Here is a 20,071-nt window from a genome sequence, read left to right on the forward strand (position 1 = left end):
CCCAGAGGAATAAATATATTTATTTTAGATCTCCAGGCAAAGAAATATAAAAATACTACCCCAGATTTCTTGTTTTTTAAGGAAGACAATTCGACCTTCAAAAGACTACAATTGAAACAGTTTCGCACCGTTTTTCAATTTCACAACAAACAGAAACCCGGATATCATACAATTGATAGCGATTGAGCTATTTGAGAATCAAAGTATAGCTTAGCAGAACTTTAAGATGACTGTTTCAAACCATTGGCAGTACTCAGATGAAATATTGACCAATTCGCTTAGGGGACTAGTTAGAACCAACCCGGACTTGAAGTACTTAGCAGCCGAGAGAGTTGTGTATTCATCCTCATCAAGCAAGGATAAAGTGGCTATTCTTTCTGGTGGAGGTGCAGGACACGAGCCTTTACATGCAGGATTTGTCGGTAAGGGAATGCTAGATGTGGCAGTTTCAGGCCAGGTGTTTGCTTCACCTTCAGTTAAGCAGATCTACAGTGGATTGAAGGCGAAGAAGTCCAACAAAGGTACATTGGTTGTGGTGAAGAATTACACAGGTGATGTTATTCATTTCGGAATGGCCACCCAAAAAGTCCGGGCTGAAGGTTACAATGCAAAGCTTTTAGTGGTGCAAGATGATGTTGCAGTTCCTCGGAGCAAGAATGCCATGGTTGGAAGACGTGCTTTGGCTGGTACGTGTCTTGTTCACAAGGTGATTGGTGCCAAAGCTGCCCAAGATGGAGCAAAGGCAACTTTAGATGAAGTTTACGATATTGGCCAGCGTGTCAACCGTAATCTTGCCACTGTTGGTGCCTCCCTTGATCATGTTGTTATTCCAAAAATTACCACCGAGGAAAATTCGACCAACGAGGATGAAGATGGAAGTGATTCAGATGAAGAGGTGGAAGGACTTAAACCGGACGAGGCGGAAATAGGTATGGGTATTCACAATGAGCCAGGTATTAAGCGGATTTCACCTATCCCAGATATCAACGATTTGTTAGATGAAATGCTGGGATATATCTTCTCGAAGGAGGACAAAGAAAGACATTATGTTGATTTCGACGATGGCGATGAAGTTGCATTGCTTGTGAACAGCTTGGGTGCTACGTCCAATCTTGAATTGTTTGCAATTCAGAACTATGCCGTTCAACTTTTGCGTAAAAAGTATGGAATCGATCCGGTTAGATGCTACACAGGAACTTTCACGACATCTTTGGACGGCCCAGGTTTCAGTATCACTATATTAAACATCACCAAGGCCGGTGGAAAGGAAATCAAGAAGTGTCTCGACTATCCTACTGATGTCCCAGCTTGGAACTGCCATGTTTCATCTGCGACATGGGAAAATGCACTAGGTGATCAGGCTGTGGTTGAGGAACCTGAGGAAATTGCTCATCCAAAGTTGCCAACCTCGAACGTTAAGTTCGACTCGAAGCTTTTCCGGGAGATGCTAACTGAAGGATCTAAGAGAGCGCTTGAAAAAGAACCTAAGATCACGCTTTATGATACGGTGGCAGGTGATGGAGATTGCGGTGAGACTCTTTCTAGAGGAGCAAATGGAATATTGAAAGCTTTCAGGAAGAATTCTTTGGAGGAGACGGATGCAGTGAAGTCCCTATCCCAGCTTACTGACTTGATCGAGACTAAGATGGGTGGAACTTCCGGTGGATTGTACGCTATTTTTATTTCTGGTTTAGCCAACAGTTTCAAGAGGCAGGAGGAGCAGAATGGAAAGGGATTCAACGTGGGTATTAATGCAACAGTCACGGCTTTAAAGGATGCTCTAGCTACGCTTGAAAACTACACCAGAGCTAGAAAGGGGGACAGAACCATGATGGATGCATTGATTCCATTTATTGAAAAGCTCGACACGACAAAGGATGTGAAGAAGGCAGCATTGGCAGCTCACGAAGGAGCAGAAGCTACCAGAAAGATGAATGCCATGTTTGGAAGAGCTGCCTATGTGGGAAAAGAAGAATTTAAACAATTCGAGGCGGAAGGTGGATTGCCAGATCCCGGTGCAATTGGTTTGGCTGCCATTTTGAGTGGTTTTGCCGATGCATACTCTAAGAATTAAATGGTGCTTATGAACCTTAACAAGCACTGCTTTTTTCTGTTTTAATTGCTATATAATTATTCTTTTTAAGTGATAATAAATACAAATGCTTACATACGAGCACCTGTCATAGTCCGTGGGATAATACCGGACTTTGTCCAATGTCGGGTAGGACAAAAATATAATCTTGATGAAAAGATAAATAATGCCAGATAGGGGTTGTATTGACCTGCAAATTGGAACAATCTCTTTCAGTAAACACTCCCTCCGATACATCCAAATTACATCCCTTGCTAGATGGCAATGAATCAATCGGATTGAAGATCTGTGTGGATGCCTCATTACAGTTCTTGTTCTGCATATTTTTTTTTTCATTATTTCTACAATGGATCTGGGGTAAGAAATCAAATATCATCCCACGCACTTATAATCTAGTCCATATCCCAAGGCGGAAAGAAAATTCAAAATTACTCTCGAAACGAAATAATTTTTCACCCGCGCTTTCTTTTCGTATTTATCAAGGCCAGGTGCTCATTTGAACCGAGCTGGTTCCAAAACGAAGTAGATGGAGATGTAGACGATCAATTAATAGAGCAAACCAAAGAAAGTTAAAATACAGTAGTTACTGTTTTTCAAGAATGACCGGAGAGAAAGCTGTCACAAAAGACCTTACATCATATCTCAAGGCTGGCCTTACACCGCCTGCAATTAGAACACCAGGAGTTTTGACAATTGCAGGTTCAGATTGCTCTGGCGGTGCAGGATTGGAAGCCGATATGAAAACAATTACTCTCTGTAAGTGTTATGCCATGACGTGCATTACAGCTCTTACAGCACAGAATTCAAAAGGTGTTCATGCCGTGTATCCAACCTCTGCAGAAACTGTCGAAAAGGTGCTTACAGCTTTGAAAAACGACGAGTTAAACCTCAAGGCCGTCAAAGTTGGTCTTCTTCCAAGCACATGCATTGAACCGGTGTCTAAATTCTTAAAGCAATGCCATCAAATGGACTTGGATGCTGTTGTTCTGGACCCCGTTTTCGTTGCTAACAGTGGTGATAGTTTTGGATCATCCCAGGCTCCCCAATTAATTAGCATTTTCAAATACTGCCGTCTTATCACACCAAACTTTGCCGAGGCGGAGATCATTTTATCGCACTTGAAAGGTTACTCTGAATCAAAACATGTAGCAGTTACTGGGGTAGAATCTCTATGCGAGGCTGCTGCCACAATCGGTAAGCAAGTACAGTCTAGCATATTAATTAAAGGTGGCCATATACCTTTCAATGCCCAAGGTTCCAGTATCGACAAAGAGAATCCAAAAATTATCTACAATGTTCTTTATGATGATGCCACAGGTGCGATAACTGTGTTTAAAAGCAACTACATTGATTCCGAGAATACTCATGGAACAGGTTGCACTATGTCATCGTTTATAGCTTCGAGCTTGGCATCTGGCTACAATCTAAAGGAGTCAGTGCAGAAATCCATCGAGTTTCTTAACGAGGCGATTAGAAGATCCATTCCTCAGCATAATGGCTCAGTGAATCACCTATGGAGGGTTGAGGAGGACATTAATCTTGAGAAAGTTGCCGTCAATCCAAAAACGTTTGAAAAATCGTCACCATTCTCACCAAAGCTCAACTTGCTGAATAATCTAATTATGGACAAGGATGTGAACCCGATATGGATTTCATTTACACAGTCAGACTTCTTCCGGTCGCTTAACGATGGTACAATGAGAGAATCTGCCATTCGCCACTTCCTTCTTCAAGACTATAGATATCTTAAAACATTCTTAGCCTGTCATTGGCGCCTTCATGAACTTGCCCCAACTCCTGAATCGCGCGAAAAGATGGCAGATGCAGCACGTTCAGTTGAAAAGGAGTTGAGTGGTCACATTAAATTTCTCAAGACGAAGTTTGGAATAGACAATCCAGAGGAAATAGGATCTTCACCGGCATTGTTGAGTTACGTGAACTATATGGAGAAATATCAGAAAGGAGACAGTTTTTTGGATCTCGAGACTGCTTTAATTCCATGCCAGTTTGGGTTCAACCCGGCTGTCGCTAGATACTATAAGCCAACCGCTGCATATGACACCGCAACTGGTGGTAAGGTCACTACAGATCTTTGTGACTTTGTACCTTGTAAATCCCAATATGAGAGCTGGCTTCAAGCTGCTGTATCTCCTTCTTATCATCAGGTTTTATTCGAGTTGCAGTCAACCTACAATTCAATTTTCAGCGATACAGTTGCCAAAGGCGAAACAAGCTACAATCGCCTAAAAAAGATTTTCGCCGAAGGTTGTCAGCAAGAATACGATTTCTGGAATGAATGCTACAACTCATAGACAGGGAAAATGTTATAACCACCCAAAACTGCAAATATTAATGATATCCATATTATAGACCCGTAATCCCATAAATGCCTTGTATTGAACTCACATAAATGTTTTTGTGGCGCTGGAGCCAAGATGTTGAAGCATTTGCTGCATTTCGTCCTCCCTACTTACCTCCTTTAAAGCATCATCAAATCCAAGAGACTTCAATAGATCGTCCCCGGACTGCTGCTTTATGTAATCCTCTAATGTCTGTGTCCCAGAACCTGATAGAAAATCCTCAAAAAGCTGCCCACCAACCACATCACTACCACTTTCTCCTTGCTTCTTCTGCAAAGAAGCGCCACGCGAAGATTTTTCAGCTGGTATATTCACTGTGGAAGTATTAGAGATAGGTATCTTTCTAGCCAGTGCATCACTTAAGTTTGGATCGTTTCTCGTAGATTCCTGTTGAGCTGCCGAGGAACTAAGGCGAACATGCTCATCAATCGATGCAGGTTCATCAACCATTGCTGGAGAGTCTTTGCCTCCAGTTATGTAATCAATCACCTGGTCTGGACTCATTGCACTCAAACTCGTTGACGGGCTTGGCAAATTTTCGTAGCGGTCCGTATATAAATCTGGAGTTGATCCATTTGGGGCACCACTTGATGGCGAGTCGATCGACGAGATAAACGTTGCTGTATTTGGATCAAAGCTTAGGGGAGACTCAACTGGAGGTGAAGCAGACAATCTGAATGTAGAAGAAGTTATCCTTTTCTTGGATTTATTTGCACAGCAACCACATTCACCTGTGATAATGCAGGCGCAGTCTTTGTCATGAATCTTTGTAGAAGGATTGTGCTTCTGGCTGCAATTACATGCAACATGAGAGTTTTTCAGTTTTCGAAGCTCCTTACAATGTGGGCATTGTGTCGATGGCCGGCCTTTTGGCTTTATCATAATAAGTTTCGCGTCCCTGTGATTGCACGTGCTTGCTCTGTGGCCCCTGATACACCTTTCACAGGCGTATTTCATGTTATTTATGATGATCATTTCTGTAAGGTTCTATAAAAAATTCCGTGGATTTATTCGAAAGATGATTGATTTAAAGATATAACCAACCCTTTTCTTAAGTTTATTATTTGATGAATTCCAAGGGAAAATGTGAAGTTGTGAAGTTAAACTTATGAACCATGGGGTGTTAGAAAGTATGTCAATCTGTTAGATAAAGGACATGCGATGGATTTTAAGTACGAGCATTTTTTTATTGTAGGCTTGAGAAGGCATGATCCGGAATCATCGATAACGTTGCCGGCAAAAAAAAAAAAAAAAAATGACTATCATCAAATCCGCCGGGCGGAAATATCTCAATCCAGAAGCATCCATGTTAACAATCTTAATTTTTTTTTTTCTCCCACCCCCTCTCTTTTTTATGTCCTTTTTATGCTTTTTTCTCTCTTTTATTTGCTCATTAGTCTCAAATTTTGGCTTTCCATATCGAACCGCTGAGCTAATTTCGTAAACTCCGAGCCACACAAAGAGATTTCCAAGATTTTCCCTAAATAATATACTTTTTTGGTGAGTAAGATCCGTAGCTGTTATTTTATTATCCGTGAATTAAATTGTATATATATTTGATAATTATATATATGAGCAAAGGTACGCTTGCTTTTTCTTTAAATATAAGTTGTCTTTCTTTTTATCTTCTGTACTTTATCTCGAGGTCGAAAAGTAACTAATTTTTTGTGTACTGGCAGCAATTAATGCGCCCGTAAAGAACAAGAGGAAAAGCAAAATAAAATATAGATATGACAGTTCAACAATTGAGCACATTTCAGGATACTGACCTCAGTAATCACAAGAAAATATGGGCCACACTTATCACGAACGATAAATATGTTCCTGGATTATTGACGTTGGATTATTCACTAAAAAGATCCAAATCAAAATATCCTCTAGTAGCAATGTATACTGAGCAGATTGACCCGGATTCCTTAAATGCAATTGCGCAAAGAGGGATCCCAATTCATAGGATCCATAAACTCAAACCAGCCAAATCACCAGAACTATCAAACGATCCCAGGTTCAACGAGTGCTGGTCTAAATTATATGCTTTTAAACTCACACAATTCGAACGTGTTGTTGAAATGGACAGTGATATGGTTGTCACTCAAAACATGGACGAACTCATGGATATCCCTCTCAGTTCTGACACAGCCTTTGCCGCCGCACCAGCCTGCGTTTGCAATCCGTTCAAATTGGCTCATTATCCGCACGATTGGGTCCCTTCAAACTGTTCTTTCACAGAATATGAAAAGAAAAAGATATCTGGTATTAATCCACGTGACCCATTTTGGGAAGTGAAGGGCCCAAGTGCTGAATTGGGGCTAAAAACGTGCAACGGAGGACTCGTGGTCATCAAACCGAGTAAGACTAACTATCAAAAAATCCTCGAGACATTGCAAAATCCAGAAAAGACAGCCACTTATAAGTTCACTGATCAGGAATTATTGTCGGACATCTTTGAGAATCATTGGCTCTGTTTGTCGTACGTGTACAACTCCTTGAAGAGCTTCACTAGTTGCCATCCAGATATCTGGGACCTAAAGAAGATTAAGAATATTCATTACATCCTTACACCGAAGCCATGGCAAGTCGATCCGGATCAATATGATGATACCACTGGCACGTTCTCTCTCTGGTGGTCAGCTAATGAGGAGCGTAAGCGTTTGGAGAAAAAACTTGGTTTGAAAGATTTTGGATCCTAAAGGAAGAGTTATCGTTCCGCTTTTAACTATTATTGTTATCATTATTATTCCTTTTTGTTTTCTCTTTCCCTTATATTTACCGTCGATTTGTGAAGCAAATCTCATGTTTACTTTGGACTCTGCTGTTCCTTTTCTGTTATCATTCTCTTTAGTCTATTAATATAATTCTGGCACAAAATTCAGAATTCAATCATCTCTGAGGCTATCACTAGTTGACGTGATGCTTCTCCGGCTAGTAGAAATTGTTCGATGCTCGTCTATAGTGCTGGATCTAGATCTTATCTTAGCAACCGGCTCAGGGATCCAGTTTCTGTTTGAATCGGCAAATTGTAATGGTGCCGGTATTGAAACAGCTCTAATATTTTCAAATAATGAGCCACTTGTACGTAACGGGCTCATTGAAAGATCTTGCATAGTCTCCTGACCGGACCTTATATTAGGAAGAGGTGAACTAGTCCGCCGGATTGGAATACGTTCATCACTACTGGCTTCCATTCCAGAGGATCCCATATCCCTTAAAGCAATCTCATTTAAGTTTTCCAAACTCGACTCTTCTTTTGGAGTGCTCATAGGCAATAGTCCCTGCTCCCGTTTCCAATCCATCCTCTTGTATTTAAAGAACAGATACGTTATCACCAAGTTGAGACTCATCTGAAATACAGCTGCCACTATAAAGATCATACCGACATTGTTTGTTCCATAAAGTAGATACGAAATTTTTGTAAGATCACCAGCTAGCCACGAAAGAAGAAGAATTGTCTTGAAGTTTTGGACGGTTTGAATTCGCCTGAAAAGCATAATTTGCGGTAAAGGAAGCGAGCTTTCAATCAGAAATGAAATTGACCCTAGGATTATTCCAAAATGTTCCTTCTCGTGTAAATAGTATTGTAAAACTGACAATGTTGCCACTAGAAAAGCCAAAAAGTACCAATACTTTCGGGATGCTTGCCACTGCCAAAAACGCAAGGGCCTCATATAATGGCCATCAAAAAGGCGTAAGACTTCTCCAATCAATTTGAGAAAGAAGATCCCTAATAGCATCAAGTTCCTCCCCCAATTGTTAAATAGAACTCTGAGGGATCCTAGTATAATTCTCCTGAAGACAATTCTTCCGTCATATTCATCTCTGCAGTATTGATCTATATCACTTCGAATTTTTGTGCTGTTCGCACGTATAAAGTCATCATGAAGATCTTCCCAATGGCCATCATATCGTTCAAGCTTGATGGACTCCTGTGGCCTGAACTTAAGCGCATTGTAAAGTAAAATAACTTGTATAAAGATCATGACAAAGCACTGCCGGAGCAATGTTATTTCAAACGGATCATTAAAGTAGTAAAATATTCGGAATGTCGCCGACATTAGCATTGTTGAGCATATATCTATAGCAAAGCCCTTTGATGAACGTCGTTTTCTGATACTAAAAACAGTTGACCCATAGGAAATCAACGGTGTGAATGACATCACCCAGTTGACAACTGTAGAAATTTCAGGCACAAACTCTGGTGGGAAGACAAGGTATGCCATTGTGGAAAAACAAAAAGCAAAACAAAATGGGGGTATGACGAGTATAAACGACTGTTCTAATGCAATATGCTTAGCAAAACTAGAAGATGAAACTTATGAAGCGAAGTATATCTTCCACTACCTTAGTCCCTTTTCCTATATGGAAAAAAAATATGTGTAAGATAGCAAAAACAGCCTTATTGGAAACCTTCCATCAAAGTCTGTTGTATAAACAAATATTAGGTCTAGAAGTGATAGATGAATCTGTTTGGTGGTGCTTAAAGAAATTGATGCGCCATGCGTTATCCGGATGAATGTTCGGATACTGAATCTGTGAAATGTGTGAAAAAGTAAAAGGGAGGTAATGAAATTTATCCCAAGCATTCCCCTCAACTCGGCTTGGCACTTCCTTTTTTATTTATTTACTTTATTTTTTTTTCGAACTTCAGAATTTTTCATTTCACTCGGGATTCGCGTTACTTTATCTTCCGGCTTGTCCTCCTGACGTTTGTTTACCCGGGAATCAGTTTTTTATTTACCCATTGTTTAGCGATGAATATGTCTTATTACTACAAAGCATCGTTATTATCAGCTACGCAAGAGAAATATTAGCACCGCTATTTCTTCTCTTTTTTATAGGCCACTACACATTTACAATAGTAAAGCATAATATTTTATGACAGGGTACCGATGAGCCTCGTTTCTAAATTTGATTCCATTCTTTCCAAAGCAAGGCCGACTAATGCATTTCTCAAAAATCTTGTTCGATTATGCGGTGTGCCCCAGCCACAGAATTCAACTAAACAAGCTTTAATAAGCTCATTAAAATTGTTTGCTGTTGCACCACCTTCGATCTCACCGGTTGTGACTAAAACTGCTGCAGATGTTAAAAATGACTACGGATCGCAAAGGGGAAAATCAAATAAGCATTCCATAGTATCCATCGATGTTGGCTTAAAGAACTTTTCTTTATCAAGATTTAGTGTCGGTTCAACCCCAGATACGGGCCTTCCTGCGGTCCCCTCTCTTCTACAATGGTTCAAAGTGAATCTTCCTCATTATGCTGGCTATAATGAGTGTCCACAGTTGGACCCACAAATATATTCTAAGATGATTGATCAGGCCTTAATGGATCTTGTTCTTATGCAGAATGTTTCAAATAATATATCAAATCCGGACATAATAATTATTGAGCGGCAGAGATTTCGAAGTAATGGGGGCAGAACAGTTCAGGAAAGTGTTATCAAGAGTAATATCGTTGAATTCATGCTTTTTTCCGCGCTACAAACATTGCATATGGTGCAACCATCATTCAACCCATTGATAGTGAGCTCATCACCACGAACGATGTCCTTATATTGGGAAAACTACTTTTTGGATAGGATAACTGAAGCAGAACGAGCTGGAGTGGATGTCAAGGATACAAAAGCTCTTAGAATGATATTAGTTGACGACTGGCTTCAGTGTGCATTTGGGTCTACAATATCAGGTAAAACGAAGCGTGATGCCCTTTATCCGCCTTTTGTATTCAGCTCCGAGCTTACGGAAGGGTTCCAAATGATTGGATCCGATGGAATCTCAAAACGTTTTAAGCGGTTTAAAAGTGTATCCAGAAGGATTTATGAAAGTATGAAATTACTTAATGAAGTCAATATCCCAAGATATCGACTTGATCTAGAAGACGGTGGAGTGAAAAAAGGTGATGATGTCACAGATTCTTTGCTGCATGGATTGGTGTATTTGACATTTGAGCGTAATAAGGAGTTACTACGCCGAAATATCCGACAAGGATTACTTTCTGTGTCTGAAGTCAACTGAAATAAAGTAACACTGGATGATATACCAAATTTAAACCATCCTTGATAATGAATATGCCTTTTTAATACGTAATTTTTGAAGGACGAAAGAACAACAAGTTGTAAATTTCCACGTTAAATGGGCCAGTATTTACATCTCAAGTATGGGAAAACATTTTTCTGTAGAGATGTCACGTGCAATAAAATCTTAATCCACGCGTCAAGCTTTTTTTGCCCACTTTCCATTTTCAACTTTCTGAAATTCATATTTCACTTCAATAATCTCCGAATCTTCGCCATCCCTTATCATCATCTTCGATTGTCTATAGGTACACTAGTACTACCTTAATCTAAAGAAAACAAGTTTAAACAACCAAGTGCGTTTCATTATTTTTCGTTTGTCGATAGTATAATGGTAGAGGAAGGCGAGATTCCTATATCACTTCAAAAAGTGAAACATATATTACTAATCCTCTCTGGAAAGGGGGGAGTGGGTAAATCTTCAGTAACCACACAACTCGCCCTCACACTACTAAATAGAGGATTTAAAGTGGGGATCCTAGATATTGATCTTACCGGACCATCGATGCCAAGGATGTTTGGACTAGAAGATAAAAAGTTATATCAGTCAACTAGCAACGGCTGGATTCCAGCTTTTTACGATAGTACTAAGCAACTTTCCGTCTGCTCCATAGGATTTTTACTCAATGACAGAGGTAACTCTATAGTTTGGAGAGGACCAAAGAAGACAGGAATGATCAGACAATTCATGAAGGATGTTCAATGGGGGGAATTGGACTATTTGTTAGTGGATACTCCACCGGGAACTTCTGATGAACATATAGCATTGGCAGAGGAGATCAGATATTGCAATAATATTGATGGTGCAGTGATCGTTACAACACCACAACTAGTTAGTGTGAGTGATGTCCGGAAGGAAATCAACTTCTGCCACAAGGTGAAGTTTCGTATTCTAGGAATAATCGAAAACATGTCGGGCTTTGTATGTCCATACTGTTCAACTTGTACCAATATATTTGGATCCGGAGGTGGAAAGATATTGGCTGACCAGTTGGCGATTCCTTATTTGGGAAATGTTCCAATTGATCCCAAGTTTACAGAGTTGATAGAAACACAACAGCAAAAGCGAGCGGAGAGTAAGGACGCCACATTAATGACACTTTATAAAAAATGTGAGCTTTCCAGCTTATTTGACAAGATCACCGAGCAGATTCTCAGTGAGACGAATCGAAAGCCGAATTGATAAAATAAGAATCCTTTTCTAGTTTCTTTCGCTTGTTCTCTCCTATAGGTTATTTTACTATTATTATAATAATAAAGTCATATCATTATTGCTTAGAAAACTAGTGACGTACCAATTAATCGGTCTTCATCATCTTCTCGAATTTCCCCTTCCAGTGTATTTTCTGAGATGTTCCAGTGGTGTTCCCACTAACAACTTCATTGCTAACACCTACCACTGGTGACTCGTTGGATATTAGACGAATTGGATTGCTGAACCCTGAACTCTTATTGTTCTGCACCTCATTCAAATCGCTTTCGACAGAAAGATACTGTCTCATTTTCACCGGGGATGCAGATATGCTATCTTTGGCTTTGATGTCGCAACCAATGTTGTTCTTACCTTCATTGTAATGAAATCCTTGTATCTTTAACTTGGCTCGTTCTTCCTCAATTATCCGAGCTTCCTCGTCTTTTTCCTTTTTTCTACGTTCATTCTCCCTTTCGATTTCTTCTCTCATGCTGTACAGAAACAATGTCTGATACTGGTCTCTGTTCGGACTTCTTAAATCAAGTAGTCGATCCTTTAACGGCACTTTACCCTCAAAACTCTTCAATTGGCCCAAGTAACGTTCCATACGCTGTGATACTTCTACAAGCTGATCATTTATATCGCCTAGATCCTCTTTAATCTGGCCCATCACCCTCTTTCTTCTTTCTTGTTCGTTGGGTAGCGACTTTTTTAAAGATTCATAGCTTGTCCGAATGTTTTCCAATTTATCATATATCTCCTCCTTTTCTATTTTTTTGATCGTTCCCACCTGGCTATCCACATCCTTCGTGTAATTCGCATTTATTTCTAATATTGAATCCACAATTTGCTGTCGTATTTCTGCAGAATTGTCCAAATGATTGATAATGTTTGCAAGCTTAAAAGATTCTGCACTGGGAAGCTTCGGTGGCTTTTCATCCCTGCTCATTAATGTATCACCTCTTCCGGCAAACTTGCCTTCTGCCGTAAATCGTACTGTATGCATCTTTGAAGTTGAAATACTAAGGAATAACTTCACCACTTCGTGTCTAATGAGTGTAACATTATCCCTCTCTGATAAATAGATATGTACTACCTGGATCGGGATAAGCCTGCACTTATATAACGTGATTAGGTGCACGGATGCATTTGTAACATAATGAATGCCCTTACAATTATTTTTCAGCCCGACCAGCATTTGTTGGTTTCAAAAAGCTATGGAATAGGCACTCCGGGAAAACAAAAAATGCATTTAAACGTGTGACATAGCTTGGACCATACTTAAAATAGAAACTATAGATTCGAGATCAATGGTAAATGCACCCAATATCAAAGCCTTCTCACTTTTCAGCATTGTTGGATTCACATGCACCAGTTGTTGCTCAAATGTGATTACATTCGAGAGCCTAATCAAGCTAGAATCAAATACCAGCACATTCATTACTTTCTGCCAGTATGTATTTGTTGCAATTGCCTCTTATGTTCTATTAGTGCGAAAATATGGCATTCGGAATAGCGCAAAGTTGCTTGTGGTCCCCACAACAATGCCGCTATACCGATATTTGATATCCACATACGGGTTTTGTTTGGCCAGTGTTCTTGGTAACATTGTTTTCAGGTTTCATCTATCTCTTCCTATTCACATAATATTCAGATCATCCAGCACTGCCTTTACAATGCTTCTCGGGTATCTAATTTACAGAAAGAAGTACAGCTTGGGTCAGATACTTGGATCTGTACTTATGAGTCTTGGTGTAATCACCGTTACAATCTCAAATATGTCCGATCGGTCCAGCCAACCAAACGAAGAACCTCAAGAATTTCGCACTTATGTTTCTGGCTTGGCAATCCTTGTTGGTGTTACAATGCTTACAAGCTTTCTTTCCCTCTACAACGAAAGTTCAAATAGAATATACCGGGCTAAAGAGCGGTCTGGAAGTTGGTTGGAGAATCTTTTCTACTCCCATCTTTATGCAATTCCATTTTTCCTCCTGATGCCAGGAACACTGAAAAGAGAATATGAATTAGTGGAAAGCCTCTCGGCATCAAGCAACTTCAAGAAATATTGGGCTTTTCTTTTAGCCAATGTCATCACGCAATTGCTCTGTGTAGCCGGCGTCAACAAAATTGCCATATTGACCTCTGCCGTTACCCTTGGCGTAATTCTTCTCCTAAGAAGATTTCTAAGTCTATTATTTAGCATGCTTTTGTTCCATAACGAAATGAGTCCATTAGGAATGCTTGGTACTATAATGGTTTTTGCTGGTGCTGGAGTATATAGCTATTCGATTGGAGCCGAAAATGATAAGATGAAAATGAAAGAAAAGAGAGAATAATGATTACTATAATTTAACGAAATTTAATTTGGATCGTCTGATTTGCGATTTTTTCAATGAGAGGTTCAGTAACTCGCGGTAAAATTAAAAAGGCGGTGGACTAAAGTCAAATGTGGTTTCTGAAATCTAGTAGGGCCCATCCCATAACAATTTGGTATAGAGAATCATACTTAATTGACGTTTATGCATGCTTTTTAATATTCATGGACTGTCATTATGTTTCAAAGAAATATAATCAGAAACGTTGTGACCCGATCCATTGTAGGGAAGTATTCAAATTTAATTTTATTTCGAGCCTTAAGCCGAAGTCAATCCATATCACAAAAGCAAGAGGAAAACAGACTAAATGATTTTATCAAAAAGCAAGAAAGCTTACGAGGAAAGAGCAATGATAGAAAAAATGGATATAACACGAATATGAAAGGGAAAAATATGAAAAGCATTCATATAAAGAAGTTATCACCTGAAATTCAAAGTTCCGATACCGATTATAAAGTTGATGTAAAAGATCTTTCCAACAGATGGGACAAAATGACACCAGATGATAAGCAGGATATACTTAATTATTTGGATGTGAAGCAATCATTTGCGTGGTTACATTTATCAGAGGACGAAAAGAAAGCAATTTATTACATCAGTTTTGGTAAATGGGGTCCTCGGAATCATCCACCAATGACAGTTCCTGAAATGGTGTTCAAAGCATTGGTATCTCTTTTCCTTTTCACTGCATTTGGTTTTGCGATGATAAATTATAGGAAAGATAAGAAGAAGGTCAAAGAACTTGAGGGAAAAAGCAAAAAAGTCGAAAAATTGGATGCTTCGAGTCCGGATGAAGCGTCAGATAAATGATGTTCCTGAATATACATAGAGTCAATTGCTAAGAAACTTCTTTTCTCTTTAGTGCTGATCACTGGAGATATGACTTATACATACATACATTTAGAAAGTCTTGAGTTACAAAAATTATACATAGATCGCAGCCCCTTTAGTACACACATCATCTACAACAAATAGATTGGCTCTCTTCGTTCCCATGGTCTTACCAATCCATGTTTAATATTATTTTTATACATCTTATTCAACATGCATAACAAATTTAAAATTTCACTGGTGTTAAGCGTGTTCTTACGTAATCACTCATCAGTAGCTCATCTTAAGATGAAGTCTGGATCTCGGCTGAAGTGTGAAGATGCCAAGGAATCTAAACTGTAAATAATTATTAAAAACGCAAAATTTTGTTGTAAATAAACAATAGACAGAAATTTGCTTTCAACACCATGATTGATTATTTAGCTACAAAGAAACTGACGTTTTTCTTTTCTTTAGTGTTGCATCTATTATGCTGTGTTAATATTTATGTAATAGTACACAACATTCGCGCTTTTCTAAATTTCTCCTTCATGCATTTCCTGTGTTCTTTTTTTAGCTATTGCAACAAGGCTGTGCCTCATAAAATAGAGCACTTGGTGTTGAGAGCAGAATAAAATTTTTTGGATGAATAGAATCAACACTTAATCAAAATAGCCGATTAATGGTAATAATAAGGAAGTTCTGCTTTTTCCGAACTGTGCCTTTTTTTTTTTTGTGCGCCTAAATTTTTTTTGTGTTTTATTTTTTTATTTTTTTGCTTTGCAGACCCTTCTCCCCCTTTAATCCCAGACACGAATTACTGGTTCATTTTCACAATATTCATCCTCCAAAACGTCTAGTCTGGTTGCCAGATTATCCATCGTTCAGATCAGCCTGTGATAATTTTGTCAAGAGAACAGAGTACACTTTGTTGTGAACGTTCTGTGTCACAGTTTGTGAACTTTTCTATACCATCTATCTCTGGAAACACGCTCAAGAAGTTGACGCTTTAATTTAAAGCTTGCACAAGTTCAGAGATTGCGACAGAAAACTCACAGTGATCTTTTAGGTTACGCCTGATTCTATCCTCAAGTTATATTTACTGTCACATCAATAATTGCTTACCTTCCCAGCCCATAGTATTATTCACAACGGGAAAGAAGGAAGGAAAGTGTACTTATTTCACGCATCAAATTTGATAGTAACCTCGATACAAAGCCAGTATAGTATACTTGTCGCGTTGAAATAATCTAAGCAATGTCCTCTAGGAATCTTACATCACGCTCCCCACATGTGGAGTCGAACTCTAACACGGGTTCAAGTGATAGTAGTGAAGCGACAGATCCATTCAATCAAGAATATGAAATGCAGAGCTATGATGACTCTTCGACGCACTCGCACGGTTCCAAGCAAGGCTCTGCAGCTACAAACGGTACCACGGATGATCAGCAAAGGCTTCTAAACTACAATTCGAGCTATCATAACTCGTCTTCATCGATTGTGAATCCGTTTGGATCGACTAACAACCTCATCAACTCAAGTACAGGTGCAGGTGCAGCCTCTGAGCTTGACCGCTATCCTCAGGGACTAACTGGGTCAAGAGTGGCATCGATGGCATCCCTGGGCTCGAGCCGATCGACAATTCGTCACTCACAGCTTCCAGGTGCATTGCCGAGATCATCCTCTATGGTAAACAGCCCTTCACTGGCCCATAGTGACTATTCGCGGTCGTCAAATTCCTCCGATAAGTCGTCTGAGAAATCGTCCTCGAGTCCTTTCGTGGTTGACTCTGATTTTTCTCCGTTTGGTGGCTATCCAGCTTCGTCTTTCCCCCTTCACATTGATGAGAAGGAGGATGATGACTATCTACACAACCCAGACCCAATAGCTGACGCAGACTACGAGAAGCACCGGTTCTGGTATGATCTCAAGAGTCTCGACAAGCGTTCTTCATGGGCCTTGGGCGGGATTCTTTTTTTCCTCTTTGGAATTATTGGTGTGTTTATCATCCTTCCAGCTGCAACTTATGCAAGTAACGCCACGAAAAAAATGATCCCAGAGACTTACATCGAGCTTTCCGATTACACATACCCGCAGTTGAGCGCCATAAGAACGGATTTGGTTGATCCGGACACTCCAGACGATGCCAAGACAAGAAAGGCCAAGGATGGCTCACTTTGGAAGTTGACGTTTAGTGATGAGTTTGCCGCCGAAGGTCGTACTTTCTATGATGGGGATGACCAGTTCTGGTATGCTCCAGACTTACACTATGCTGCCACCAACGATTTGGAATGGTATGATCCAGATGCCGCTACCACTGCCAATGGTTCTTTACAGCTTACCCTGGACGCTTTCAAGAATCATAATTTGTTCTACCGGTCCGGTATGCTACATTCCTGGAACAGGATGTGCTTCACGCAGGGTGTTATGGAGGTGAGTGTGCAGTTACCCAACTACGGTAATATTACTGGTTTGTGGCCTGGTATGTGGTCCATGGGCAACTTGGGTCGCCCAGGTTATCAGGCTACTACCGACGGTGTGTGGCCATATTCGTACGAAGAATGCGATGCGGGAATTACTGCAAACCAGTCTTCACCCGACGGCATATCGTATCTTCCAGGCCAAAGGTTGAATTCATGCACTTGCAAAGGTGAAGATCACCCAAACAGAGGTGTTGGTCGTGGAGCACCGGAAATCGATATTCTCGAGGCGGAAGTCGACACAAATATAAGAGACGGAGTTGCTTCGCAGTCCGCCCAGATTGCTCCTATGGATATCTGGTATATGCCGGATTACAACTGGATCGAGGTCCATAACAAGTCTATCACATCGATGAACACTTATGCTGGTGGTCCATACCAGCAAGCTATTTCTGCCACCACCACTTTGAATACCAAGTGGTATGAGAAGGGAACTGGTGAGAGGTACTTCCAAAAATATGCCTACGAATACTTGAACGATGACAAGGATGGCTACATCAGATGGTTTGTTGGAGATGACCCAACTTTCACAATGCATGCTTATGCAATGGCCCCTAACGGTAACGTTGGATGGAGAAGAATCACCAAGGAACCAATGTCGATGATCTTGAACTTGGGTATCTCCAACAACTGGGCTTACATTGACTGGCCTTCCATCAGTTTCCCATCTGTCATGCAGGTGGACTATGTCCGTATCTACCAGCCGAACGACTCGGTGTCCATGACTTGTGATCCCGATGATTATCCAACCTACGATTACATCGAGAACCATCTCAAGGCCTACGATGATTGGAATTACACCCAATGGTCCAGTGCTGGTTACACAGTTCCAAAGAACAAGCTTGTTGATGGATGTTAAGCGCTAAGTCGTTTATCTGTTCTTCATTATGCTGAGGTGGCTCGACCATTTTCACTCATGCTCTGTACATTATTGTCCTGATATGGCTGGAACCAGAGAAAGAGCAAGCTTTGCATGCATTCTGAGAGTTCTACTTCCGTTCTCTTTTTCTGCTGTCTCTGTTTTTTTTTACCCCTGTTCTTTTTCTTGCTTTTTTTTCTTTCTTTCCCTTCTTCTCCTTTTTATTCTTAGTTCCTATCTATCGTTCACTCTTTGTGGTTGCTGTTCTTACATTTCCCAATCATTTAGCATTCAAATTACGTTCTACTTTTTTTTTCTTAACTTTCCATTTGTAACTACTTTCTTCACTGTATGCTGTGCTGTATCATTACATTTCGGATCGTACTTCTTGCTCAAGTGCTTCCAATGTCTCTTTCTTTCCTTTGTTTTGCTTCAATAGCCGCTGATACACTTGGAAAATATGCTTAACAAGTCTCTCATCCGGTACTATTTTCCTTGCTATATCACTATGTCGAAGCTTCCGTCTTAGTTCAAAGTAATATTTGGGAATTCTGTCGAGCGATTTCATCCACTCCAAATAAACCTTTATATTATCTGGTGCTTCTTCCTTTCCTTCTTCCTCTTCTTCAGAATATTCTCTGTTCGGCGTACTATTCTCGTTACTGAACGACTTTTTAAAGCACCAATAGTTAAAAAGTTCCTCTGCTTTCTCAGCACTAACAGCTATATATTCTGGTTCTAACATAAACTTTTCACGTTCGAGTTCATAGGCAGAGAATGGATCTATGGACTTCCTTTCGAGGAGATTAATAAAGTTTAAGGCCAAATGATCGTCCTTGTACTCTTTAAATATCCCGGAATCACCAATACTTGTATTTTCTCCTTCATCTAAATCATCCAAATCATCTATATCCAAGCCAAATTCATCCGATGATTCCTCATTTCCAGTAGAATTGGAAGAATTGTTGGTCGTGTTTTCATTCGAGTCTTTTCCCTCATTTTTTGTCTCTGCAGTTTCCTGCTCCTGTTCTTCTTCCCCGCTAGAAGAAGATTCATAACCGATTTGAAGACCCTTTGCTTCCTCAGTAACATCTTGTTGCTTTTCGCTTACTGATTTAGTCCCTTTGAAGCCGGTTTCATTAACCTTTAAAGTTACCGTATCTGATATCTCGGTAGTTGTATCTTTCATGTCATCCTCTTTAGTTTCAGGTGTAACCTGTACAGCTTCATCATTGGCCGCTGTGCCTATTACTTTTTGTATCTGATCCAAGAGCAGTTCTTTTTTCTCTGTATTCCAGACAAACTTTTCTATACTATATCCCCGAACTATACCGATAATGGTTATTATAACATTCTTGAATCTCGATAGAGCCTGATCAGCTTTAGTCCACTCCTCATCCCTACCTCCATCTGGTAATTGCCAAAATGACTTCTTTCTAGAAGAATTGAAATAGAACCTATCGCCATGTTTGGTAATTACTGTTGACCAATGCTCCGTTAGTGGTATCTTTATAATTGGCCTATTATCGTACTCTTCATGTTGCCGTTTAACCTCCTTTTCCTGACTTTGAAAATCATTCTTTCTCTTCATTGAGTTCAATCAAAAGCTTACAGAATGTAAAAAAATGTATTGTAGATGTCCTGATGTCCCGCTAAAGGATCATTCTTTGCTGATTACAGCTTGGCCGTGATAGTGATCTCCCGAATTTTTTTTTAAATCTTTTTTTTTCTTGTGGTGTTTTATATGTACAGTATTACACAAGTATACATCGCAACCCATGAATATTAAACGACTATTGAATTTAATCTTATGTACAGAAAATCATATAT

General features: G+C 39.8%; 12 protein-coding genes across 12 annotated transcripts; 8 read left to right on the plus strand and 4 right to left on the minus strand.

Moving 5' to 3' along the window:
- Positions 1–226: 226 nt before the first annotated feature.
- Positions 227–2,074, plus strand: BRETT_004745 (uncharacterized protein; the record flags this gene model as incomplete). Its single annotated transcript, XM_041283237.1, has 1 exon — positions 227–2,074. One exon carries the CDS (start codon positions 227–229, stop codon positions 2,072–2,074), a length of 1,848 nt encoding a protein of 615 aa, XP_041136589.1.
- A 617-nt stretch (positions 2,075–2,691) lies between these two features.
- BRETT_004746 (uncharacterized protein) lies at positions 2,692–4,404 on the plus strand (the record flags this gene model as incomplete). The annotated part of the gene is made up of 1 exon (XM_041283238.1): positions 2,692–4,404. The coding sequence occupies one exon, from the start codon at positions 2,692–2,694 to the stop codon at positions 4,402–4,404; it is 1,713 nt and encodes a 570-aa protein (XP_041136590.1).
- A 90-nt stretch (positions 4,405–4,494) lies between these two features.
- On the minus strand, positions 4,495–5,427 carry BRETT_004747 (uncharacterized protein; the record flags this gene model as incomplete). Its single annotated transcript, XM_041283239.1, has 1 exon — positions 4,495–5,427. One exon carries the CDS (start codon positions 5,425–5,427, stop codon positions 4,495–4,497), a length of 933 nt encoding a protein of 310 aa, XP_041136591.1.
- A 755-nt stretch (positions 5,428–6,182) lies between these two features.
- Positions 6,183–7,142, plus strand: BRETT_004748 (uncharacterized protein; the record flags this gene model as incomplete). The annotated part of the gene is made up of 1 exon (XM_041283240.1): positions 6,183–7,142. One exon carries the CDS (start codon positions 6,183–6,185, stop codon positions 7,140–7,142), a length of 960 nt encoding a protein of 319 aa, XP_041136592.1.
- Positions 7,143–7,328: 186 nt separating this feature from the next.
- Positions 7,329–8,669, minus strand: BRETT_004749 (uncharacterized protein; the record flags this gene model as incomplete). Its single annotated transcript, XM_041283241.1, has 1 exon — positions 7,329–8,669. The coding sequence occupies one exon, from the start codon at positions 8,667–8,669 to the stop codon at positions 7,329–7,331; it is 1,341 nt and encodes a 446-aa protein (XP_041136593.1).
- Positions 8,670–9,338: 669 nt separating this feature from the next.
- BRETT_004750 (uncharacterized protein) lies at positions 9,339–10,466 on the plus strand (the record flags this gene model as incomplete). Its single annotated transcript, XM_041283242.1, has 1 exon — positions 9,339–10,466. One exon carries the CDS (start codon positions 9,339–9,341, stop codon positions 10,464–10,466), a length of 1,128 nt encoding a protein of 375 aa, XP_041136594.1.
- A 390-nt stretch (positions 10,467–10,856) lies between these two features.
- CFD1 (cytosolic Fe-S cluster assembly factor cfd1) lies at positions 10,857–11,708 on the plus strand (the record flags this gene model as incomplete). Its single annotated transcript, XM_041283243.1, has 1 exon — positions 10,857–11,708. The coding sequence occupies one exon, from the start codon at positions 10,857–10,859 to the stop codon at positions 11,706–11,708; it is 852 nt and encodes a 283-aa protein (XP_041136595.1).
- Positions 11,709–11,823: 115 nt separating this feature from the next.
- Positions 11,824–12,723, minus strand: BRETT_004752 (uncharacterized protein; the record flags this gene model as incomplete). Its single annotated transcript, XM_041283244.1, has 1 exon — positions 11,824–12,723. One exon carries the CDS (start codon positions 12,721–12,723, stop codon positions 11,824–11,826), a length of 900 nt encoding a protein of 299 aa, XP_041136596.1.
- Positions 12,724–13,261: 538 nt separating this feature from the next.
- BRETT_004753 (uncharacterized protein) lies at positions 13,262–14,053 on the plus strand (the record flags this gene model as incomplete). The annotated part of the gene is made up of 1 exon (XM_041283245.1): positions 13,262–14,053. The coding sequence occupies one exon, from the start codon at positions 13,262–13,264 to the stop codon at positions 14,051–14,053; it is 792 nt and encodes a 263-aa protein (XP_041136597.1).
- Positions 14,054–14,485: 432 nt separating this feature from the next.
- Positions 14,486–14,902, plus strand: BRETT_004754 (uncharacterized protein; the record flags this gene model as incomplete). The annotated part of the gene is made up of 1 exon (XM_041283246.1): positions 14,486–14,902. The coding sequence occupies one exon, from the start codon at positions 14,486–14,488 to the stop codon at positions 14,900–14,902; it is 417 nt and encodes a 138-aa protein (XP_041136598.1).
- A 1,257-nt stretch (positions 14,903–16,159) lies between these two features.
- On the plus strand, positions 16,160–18,241 carry KRE6 (beta-glucan synthesis-associated protein; the record flags this gene model as incomplete). Its single annotated transcript, XM_041283247.1, has 1 exon — positions 16,160–18,241. The coding sequence occupies one exon, from the start codon at positions 16,160–16,162 to the stop codon at positions 18,239–18,241; it is 2,082 nt and encodes a 693-aa protein (XP_041136599.1).
- Positions 18,242–18,608: 367 nt separating this feature from the next.
- Positions 18,609–19,832, minus strand: BRETT_004756 (uncharacterized protein; the record flags this gene model as incomplete). The annotated part of the gene is made up of 1 exon (XM_041283248.1): positions 18,609–19,832. One exon carries the CDS (start codon positions 19,830–19,832, stop codon positions 18,609–18,611), a length of 1,224 nt encoding a protein of 407 aa, XP_041136600.1.
- Between the last annotated feature and the right edge of the window lie 239 nt (positions 19,833–20,071).

The sequence above is a fragment of the Brettanomyces bruxellensis genome, chromosome 7 (genome assembly GCF_011074885.1).
Source record: "Brettanomyces bruxellensis chromosome 7, complete sequence".
Taxonomy (NCBI): Eukaryota; Fungi; Ascomycota; class Pichiomycetes; order Pichiales; family Pichiaceae; genus Brettanomyces; species Brettanomyces bruxellensis.